The 10,197-nt window shown below is 36.0% G+C and overlaps 1 protein-coding gene across 1 annotated transcript; it reads left to right on the forward strand.

Moving 5' to 3' along the window:
* The first annotated feature begins 25 nt into the window (after positions 1–25).
* Positions 26–7,397, forward strand: spcs2 (signal peptidase complex subunit 2). Its single transcript, XM_051957946.1, has 5 exons — positions 26–187; positions 1,784–1,867; positions 2,105–2,264; positions 3,683–3,818; positions 4,916–7,397. Exons 1-5 carry the CDS (start codon positions 146–148, stop codon positions 5,100–5,102), a joined length of 609 nt encoding a protein of 202 aa, XP_051813906.1. The 5' UTR covers positions 26–145; the 3' UTR covers positions 5,103–7,397.
* The last annotated feature ends 2,800 nt before the right edge of the window (positions 7,398–10,197 follow it).

Genomic DNA, 10,197 nt, shown 5'->3' on the forward strand with positions numbered 1-10,197 from the left:
TATTTTCTGTCTGGGTTTTTTAATTTTCTTTTTCCACGTGAACGCGCACGCTGCCGCTTCGTCCACCTCAAACGTCGCCCGTTTGAAATTTCGCATCGAGCCAATCAGCTGCGTCCAGGTCACGGTGCCGTATTTTGTAGCGAAGATGGCTGCCTCTCGGAACGGGAAGAGCGGACTGCTGGAGAAAGTAGGAATCAGTTGTTATATATCACCTGGTGACTTTAAACTAAACTGTGAGGTTTTATTTTGTCTTTGAGCTCAGACCGAAGCTTCACAGGCTTCACTTCTCTGCGTGGACGGAGATTTAAAGCCCGCACCCGGGCCGGAGTTAGCGGCTAAGCTAAGCTAATGCTAACCGGCTCGTGTAGATTATTTCGAAGAAAAATGAAAATAAAAACAGAATTAATGATCAGTGCAGCTGAGAGTTTGTTTCCTGTAGAGAGAATCAGTCAGTCTTAGTTTCAGCTGCAGCTCTTTGTTCGTTTCTTTGCTTCCAGCTGTTAAAACTCAAACATCTGCAGTAATAAAAAAAACAGATTATTTAACTTTATTTACGTTTTTAATCTGCACAGTTTTATTGTGTTTTATTCTAATATTAGAATTGAATGAGACTTTATGCAGATGATCAGTTGATTTTTATATTTACAGACTCTGAGGTAAACTACAGACGTGTCATTGCAGGAAGTTTGTTTCGTTTTTGCTTTTTTTTTACTGAAACGTGGCACAATCAGAACTCTGGTTCAGGTTAGATTTAGGATTTTAAATGTTAATGATTCAAGAGATTTGACTGTAAGAGATGACTTTAATAAATGTAGAACTAGATATTCACAGTGGTTAAGCTTCTAAAACAACATTAGAGCCATGTGCTGTTTATGGACCTGATTTATATTTAATCAATTTTTAAAAATAATTTATTATTTATAACTTGAGTTTCCGTGATATTGTCTTTTTGTGATTTTTTTTTTTAAATTTAGACTTTAATTTTTGTATTTTTCTATATCTATATTTCTTGATATTAAATGTTTAGATTTTACATAAGTGTTAATTTGTAATGATTTTTTAAAATAATTTCCAAATTATACTTGTACTTGATATTGTCTTTTAATTATATTTTTTTATTTATATTTTATTCTATGTTTTATGTATTCATATTTCTTGATATTATAAATTTATATTTCTGTTTATTTTTTATCTTTATTATATTTTGGTACTTTGTTTTCATAATTTCTATATTTAATGTATTAGATTCTTTCAAATTAAATTTATTCTGTGTTTTATATTTAGTTTTTTTATATATTTTTAAATTATTTTATTTTTAATTACTGTGTCGTTCATCTATTTATATCAGTGATGCAGCTTAGAATTATTGTAATTAATTCAAATTAAATGAATCTCCAGTGTTGTGTTTTAAGCATGAAACACAAAAGAAATTCTTAAAATGGCTTTAAAATCTTCAAATATGCCAGGAAACAATCCTGTAACCTCAGAAATATTCACTTTAATTAGTTTTGAAAAGGAAAATCTGAGACGCTGAAATGTAAAGAATATTTGGACATTTATTATCAAAATAGTTGTCAGTTTATGAATTAACTTCAATTCTGCAAAAAATTTCGTACTTTTCTTTTTATATGATTAAATTAACTTTGATTTTAGGAATTATTTCATTTTAATGACCCATTAACCGGCTTTCTGCAGCTTCTTAAATGTGAATATTTCTGCTTTCTTTGCTCATCTCTCATCATGAACTGATCGGTAAAGTATTGATTGTTTGTTTGTGTTTTAGTGGAGGATCGATGAGAAACCGGTGAAGATCGATAAATGGGACGGAGCCGCCGTGAAGAATTCTCTGGACGACGCTGCAAAGAAGGTCGCTTTAATGTCGATCCTGTTTATTTTAATTCACTGTATTTTTTTTAAAGCTCGTCAATAAAAACATTTAATTGTTGAGTCAACATATAAGATATTTTATTACTTAATCAGTGAATCATTTCATCGACAAAATGTGAAGAAATGATAAAAGAAATACCCTGAGCGCCTTTTCCTTCAGTCTTTAGCTCCAGCTAAAGCCTCCAGGTGTGTCCTTCTGTCCTTCTGCCTCCTCCAGGTGCTGCTGGAGAAGTACGGCTACGTGGAGAACTTCCAGCTGGTGGACGGCCGTCTGCTCATCTGCACCGTCTCCTGTCTGTTCGCCATGCTGGCTCTGGTCTGGGATTATCTGCACCCGTTCCCCGAGTCCAGACCGGTGCTGGCCTGCTGCGTCATCTCATATCCTCATGAATAATATGAAGAAAAATCCTTGAAAGTATTTAAAATGTTTAGACTTCTAGAAATATGAAAAATAAATAAATAAAAATACCTGTAAAATTTCCATAAAATATGAGGTTAGCAAAAAAAAATTAAAAAATAATATCCATTTCTTTAAAAGCAAAAATTGGAGACATTTTTATTATTCTAAAAAAAATTAAGTATTAAAAGTCTGAAAGATATTTTCAAATTATAACATCGGTACAAAAACAGAGATAAAATGTAACAAAAAACATCAAAATATTGAAGAAAAGCGTTGTAAAATCTCATAAAATATTTACACTGGAAATATTTAAAGTAGCTTTGAAAGATTATTTTAAGAAAAATGTAAAATTTTCCTAAATTACAAAGTTACGGATAATAAATTAAACAAATATTATAAGCTAAGAAAAAATTACCTTTCTTTAAAAAAAATGTACATTTTTATTATTTAATAACATTATTATTATGAAAATAAAAAGAGTAATATTCAAAATACATTATAAAAAATCTGAAAACTTTTTGAAAGATATTTTCAAGTATTAACAATGTAAGTACAAAAAATAGATAAAATCTAAAAGTTGTTAGAATATTTAATAAAAAAATCCTGTCAAATCTCTGAAAGATGATTTTTAAAATGACTTGCATTTAAAATATCATTTCTCCTAAAAGTGTAATTACACTTTAAGTTACCTCCTGAACAATTGTAAAATATTATTTCCAACAAAATAGTTAAATCTGATAAATATTTAGATAATAATGATAAGAGTAAGAAAGATGTTAAAAGATGTTTAAATTTCTGAAAATGTTTAAAATGACGACAGTAAACTCTCATAAATCTAAAGAAAACAGAATAAATTCTGGAAAAAAAATCCCCAAATAAAAAAACCTCTGAAAAATGTTTTTTAAAATAACTAGAATTTAAAATACTGTTGTCATTGTGTGCTAAAAATATCATTAAAATATGCAAGAAAAAAAGTGCACTGCCTCCTGAACAACGTGTAAAGTATTATTAAAATGTCCAACAAAACAAGCTAAAATGTTTTAAACATCATCATGACAGTCAGACGGGAATCTAAAAGACATTTAAGATATTAAAGTTTCTAAAATAAATTCTTGTCCAATCTAAGTTTACAGGAAGCAAAAGAAAAGCATCAATAAAATCTCATTTTTATTATAAATTTTTCCGTTGGATGTTAAATGTTTACTGCTAAAAAATATGAAAAATCACTTTTGATGTTTCTTTAGTTTCTACATTCCTTCACCGGTTTTCCTGAATAAATGAATGTAAATAATTAGACAGATAAAGTATAAATAAAGTTCCTAAAGTAGATGTGAAGCCTGAAGACGGTAGAAGTTTTTCCTGGAGTCTGTTTCTGCTCCTTGACTCGTCTCCTCACGTACTTCATCATGATGGGAATCCTGACTCTCTACACGTCCTACAAGGAGAAGAACATTTTCCTGGTGGCGCTGCAGAAAGATCCAGCTGGGATGGATCCGGACCACATCTGGCAGCTGTCCTCCTCCCTCAAACGGTCGGTCACAGCATCGATTAGCTATCGATTGATGGGATGATATTTGTCATTAACTTCAAGACAAAACGTCTGCTGGGAAGAAAAATCAGTCATTTTGATGGTTTCAGAGTTTTCAGATGCTTGAAGAGACTTTTTATTAATTCATGACATCAGATAAAACAAAAATAAACAAATAACCATCAATAAAATGTCTACAGTAAAATGAACCCAAAAATTGTCAATAAAATGTGTAAAAAACTATTTAGGAAATAGTTATTTCTGTAAATGTTTAAAGGATTCCAAATAATTAAATTCAAAGTTAATTGTCCAATAAAAAATAATAAATTAGCACTAAAAAAAATCTTAGAAAAACATTTCTAAATATTGTCAGATTGTACGTTCATGAAAAAAAATCAGTGAAATCTATTTTTTAAAATCTTTTCGTATTTTTAATGCTTGTCAAATTTTAATAAAATCTTGAAAAATATCAGTAAATTACCTAAAAGGAGAAAATGATTTAACATTCTAAATATAATAATAATATAAAATATAAATCAGTAAAATATCAACTTCTAAATCCTTCTAAAAAATTAACAGAAAAATAAGTACAAATAATTTCATTGAAAAATAAATATTTAAAACACCTAAAAATTGGTGTTTATAAAATACTAAACAATAGTAGCAGAATCTCCAAATACCCACCAAAATAATTGTAAATTTATGTAAAATATGAGTAAATATTGCTAAAAATGTCTAAAAAATAACCTCAAAAATCTAAAAACTCACCCAACAAGTATCTGTAAATTGTAAATCTGATAAAAATCCTAAATTAACCCAAAAATGTCAATAAAACATGTAAAAAATATTTAGAAAATAATTTTCTGTAAATTTTTAAAATACCTCAAATAATTACATTTGAAGCCAATTAAAAATACAAATTAAACACCAAAAAATCTTGGAAAAAAATTTAAAAAATGCTGTCCAACAAAACAATTCTGCCTTTATGAAAAAAAAACCCAATAAAATCCCTTAAGTATGATTTAAAATATCTTGAAAAAAATATTCTTTTAGCGCAGATTAAACCTCGATAACCTGATAATGACTCTTCTGATCTCCAGGTTCGATGACCAGTACACTCTCAGAGTCTCCTTCACCGACGGGAAGTCAAGGAACTCAAGGGAGGCCGAGTTCACCAAGTCGGTGTCGGCGTTCTTCGACGAGAACGGGACTCTGTCCATGGACCAGTTTGAGAAGTCGGTTTCCAAACTGCACGACACTCTGGCAACAGACAAGAAAACCAAATAACTCTCTGAACACACGACGACATCTCAGCTTGGTTCAGACACTGGAGGGGTTCTTAGTTTCACTCGGTCCGTTGGTTTCAGTTCGGTCCTTCAGCGGTCGGTTAGAAAAAGGTTGTTAGTCGTTTCCACTGCAGGAACTTTCCCAACAAAGTCACCACGTTATAGTTTTTTTCTCAACATTTTAAAGTCCTGCAGCTACAGACAGATTGAAAGCTTTAAGTCTTGAATTTTAGCTTCCTTTTTTTTTTTTTTTATCCTTATTAGACATTTTTCCACTGCAGGTTCAGGACTTTATTTCCAGGATCCAGCAGTAAAACAGTGGAGCTTTGTTATGTTGGAACATAGGATGGATTTTATGTTTTTGGTGACGTTAAAGAGAAAAATTCAACCAATCTCAGAAGTCCTTACTCTAGACTAAGAAGTAGGAACTTTTTTTGAGTCTCTGCTGGGACGGTTCTCGCAGTGGGAACATGAATAAAAGATAAACTTGCAAGTTCCTGCAGTCAGAATCAACCTTTTGTTTGCTTTTCTTTTTAGGTCGGAGCAGGAAGTGAGATCAGAATCGTGGCAAATTTTAAGCAACTTTCTTCACGAATGATCAGCAGCGTCATCAATAATAGATTAACTGATGGCAGGATTTGATTTCAGTCACTTTCGCTCTTCTTTAATGCGACGTCGTTAAACACCGTAGAAGTCTTTGTCATTGTGCCCCTTTAACAGCTAAACTAAATATTGGCTAAACAATCCATGACTGATAAACAGAAATCAATGTTTTAATCAGTTCCAGTTTGTCTTAAACTCCTTAACTCTGGTTGGAGGTCATTAGGCATCACAGTAGTCTTTGTCATGGTGCCCCTTTACTAGCTAAACTCCCACAATGCTCTCTGCTTTAACATGAACTGGAGTCTGAGTGACGCCTCCTCTGGTCTCTACAGTATTAAACGGTAAGAGGCTCCACCTGATGGAACAACCAGGAACTACAGCTGATCAACATTTACTGACATGCATGACCTTGCATTTTTCGATTTTGTCTTTTTTTATTTCATGTCTCCTGTCGATTGTTTTTTGTCTCGCTTTTGGGTCTTATGTGCGTCTCCTTTCCGATGTTTTGTGTCTTTTTTTTGTTGTCTTGTTTTCATCTTGTATTGTTTTTGTTTCCTTGGTGTAGTTCATTCTCATATTTTGCCATTTTTTGCCTTGGTTGGTATCCATTAACCACCTCATAAGTCTTTGTCATGGTGCCCCTTTGCTAACTAAACTCCCACAATGCTCCCTGCTCGCCAACATGAACCTCCTGTTAAACAGTGAGAGGCTCCACCTGGTGGAGCAATCAAGTACTACAGCTGATCTGCAACACATTTACCAACACGCACAACCATTTTCTCGTTTAAATTATTAACGACAGGAAGTCTGTTGACGGTTAATCATCGGGACACAAAAGTTGACTGCATTCTCTGTGATAAAGAAAACTTAGAGTTAATCGACTTTGCTGTTAAATGAGCGACAAACTGAAACCAGCGAACCGCCTGAAAGGAAGGAAATCTGTCGTAGCTTTTACAGCAGGTTAGAAATGGTTTCATAACTCCATGATTCCAGGAAACAAGCAGACTTTAGAAATAACAACATCCAGTTATCTGTTCTTCTCAGAATCTTCTTCTGCCCTCCAGGCTTTCCTCATTCCTACAGCACATGTTTGTATTTTTGTTGAGCATTTTATACATTTTGAGAAAAATGAGAACTTGAGGGACGTCCAGCAGCTCATTGGATCATTTTAAACGGTTAACAAGCGCTAATTGAGCAGATTCATACGCTGTCTCGTTCTCTGTACAGGTCAAAGCAACATTTCAAGTTTTAAAAACGATTATCTATAAACTGACGCCTTCGCTGTGTAATTGGTAGAAAAACTCGCTAGCATTCAGAACATTCAGGAAGTTTCAGGCTTCACCAATCGCAGTGCGACGTGTCACAGGGTGGGCGGAGCCACCTGAAAGGTCACGCAGGTGTGAAGCGAGCGGTTGTCGTCATGGAGACACAACTGGCGGTGGCGGGAACATAATTTTTTTACGTTCAGTGAATCAGTTGACGTTGCCGAGCGCCTCGTTAGCATCGTTAGCATCCGTCGGTGATCTGAACAGACCTGCTGGGTGCTAGCATGCTAACGTTAGCTCAGACGACGGTGGTTCTTCCAGATGGACTTGTGGACGCCTTAAAGCAGGACGAGGACTGAATGTGGACCGTCTGTTGTGTAACTCTGTCTGTGAATATTAAAGATGGACTGTTACCCAAAAAAGAAAAACTCTGAGTCGGTCTGTGAAACTCGAGGCTGAATGTGGAAGAAGTTTGTTTTTAGAGTTTGGATTATTGGAGGGGAAGACTGGGAGCAGGAACCTCTGCTGAAAAACACTGTTAATGTGTCTGTTGGAGACTTAAAATACCACAAAGGGACGACAAAAAGACGCAAACCAACACAACTGACAACTTAGAATGACAATACAGGGACACTAAACAACAATAAAACGACACCAAATATACACAGACACACACAATGATGACAAAATGACCAAACAGAAACACATACTGACATCAGTGACAAAACTGCAACACAAAAAAAGACCACATAGAGGCGCAAAAGAACCAAAACTGGATGTAAAGTTCACAAGTTGACACACAATGACCAAAAAGAAACGCAAAGTGACAACAGTGATGCAAAAATGATTACGAGGCGCAGAATTGCAATTTACACAATGACCACATAGAGACTAAACAATCAAAACTGGATGTACAGTGATCACAAAATGACCACAAAAAAGACACAAAGTGACAACAGTGATGCAAAATGACCACAGTAACACAAAACCACTCACAAAATTGCTTAAATATGAAAGCAACACCATTTATTCTCACTCTATGTTTATGTTGAAGATTTGATCTGATTATGTTTATGACTGATGGTGAGTTGTGTGTCTGTTGTGTAGTACCACATGTCCTCCAGCAGATGGAGTATTTGTGCTGCTGCTAAACATGACCTGAATGTAATCTCTAAAATCTGCAGCTTTTATTTCAACACAGGATCCACTGAAATTATATTTTCCCAATAAGAGCCTTCAGGAAGACATACGGAACATATTTCCAAAATAAAAGCCTTTAATCTTGCAGTGGACCACGGATGGATGACTGAAGAGGACCAGGTACAGTTACGAGGTACTTTTACTTGACACTCCCATGTAGAGCTACATTTTGCTGCTCTGTACTTGAGCAGTACTTTTACTTGGAATGAAGTGTTTTTATTTTGCTGTAGTAGTAGTTTCATTGAAATAAAGTGACACTTGACTTCAGAAGTAGAATGAAAACAGCTCCTACCTACCTGAACTCTCTCATTCAGGTCTACATTCTGCATTGCATGCTGGTTACATCGCCCCAGAGCTCATTTGTATGAAGTAGACTTCACTACTTCAGATTGGAGGTCCGACGAATCATAAAACTTTCGTAAAATGTCTAAAACCAGCCGTCGTTGAACTAAAACGCGGACAGATTCAGCAGCTTATTTCTCACCTCCAATGCTTTCAGAAATACTTTTTGCCCAACTGTTTTTGTAATTAAAGGGAAAGTTTGCGAACTGACTTCAGGTCTTGCTCCCATGGAAACGCACCACATCTGAAAATCGCCCCCAATTGGCCACTAGGTGGTCACATGACAGACCTTCAGACCTTCACTCCGATAAAATTGTCGGACCAACATGGCAGCTTAGTTGCAAACTTTCTCTTTTACTGCGAAAACTGTTCACCGATTTTCTGAAAGCATTCGAGGCGAGAAATAAACTGTTGAATCTGTCCTCGTTTTACTTCAGCGACGGCTGGTTTGGACATGTAACGAAAATTTTGCAGTGCGTCGGACTTCTGCTCGCCACACCGAATTCACCAAGTCAAGTCTACATTGCGTCGCGATGCAACCAGAATGCAACGTGGTATGTTTCACACCGACAATGAATGGGATGCGAGATACTGACGGATCCTGTGGACAGGAACCATGAGACGTCTTTGTGTCAAGGACTGACGTAGAGGAGAAGTGGTTGTTCGGGAAGTCATAAATCCAGCTGTAGATGAAGTTTTCTAGACCAGTTGGGAGAAAATGATGGAAATGAATGCCGAGCTCTGGTCCATGAAGACCATTTTCACTTGAGTTCCCCCTGTTCAGTGGCATCATCTGTGGCCCTGTTGGATCTGTAAGCAAATTGCAGGGGTCCAGGGTATCTGGGAGGGGAGGCACAGATGTAGGTTCTGACTTCACGATGACTAATATCGGTGCTACAGGGTGAAGGTCATTAAGGCTGGAGACTGCTGCTGTCTTTGAGACTGGAACCCTGATGGAGGATTCGGAGATCAACTGTGGATTGGCTCAAACAGATGTTGAAGATGTTGGTAGACACCCCAGCAAGTTGGTCAAGACATGCTGTCAGGACCCAGCACTTTGTCGGTGTTTACTTTCTTGAAGGTCTGTCTGATTACTGGGTCCCATAGTCACTCTAGGGTGAGTAGTTGGGTCAGCACATGCTGTCAGGACCTGATACTTTGTTGGGATTTACTTTCTTGAAAGTTCATCTCACTAGATTCTTGTCCTGAATGACTATGAGGTCCTCTGTCCACATATAGTCTGCTAGCCAGTTTGGTGTAGTTGGCATCAAACCAGCCGTAGGAGGTGTTACGCTCATCCAGAAGCGATGCAGTGGATAGTTCCACTTCCTCAGTGTAATCTATGGCTATGGGATGTGGACTCCACCTTTTCCCTGTAGTCCCTCTTGGTACACCTGCTAGTTTTTCTGAAATCATACAGTATTTGGTTGCTTTGTAAACCTCAAGTTCCCCTGAGTTGAAGGCAGAGGTTTATTCTGGTCTAGTCCTTGGTTTATGATTGGGGTCAGTGCAGATGGAGGTAATATAACCAGTGACAGAGTCTGTTTACTCATTGATTTCACCTTCAGCTGCTTCCTCAAACATCTGCCAGTCGGTTGCTGTAAAGTCAGACCTCGCCAGCCATTTGGTCCCTCGTCAACGGTAAGTTGTTCAAAAAATTAGATCTAAAAACGTTAATTTGCAAAC

This window comes from Acanthochromis polyacanthus, chromosome 13 (assembly GCF_021347895.1).
Source record: "Acanthochromis polyacanthus isolate Apoly-LR-REF ecotype Palm Island chromosome 13, KAUST_Apoly_ChrSc, whole genome shotgun sequence".
Lineage (NCBI taxonomy): Eukaryota > Metazoa > Chordata > Actinopteri > Pomacentridae > Acanthochromis > Acanthochromis polyacanthus.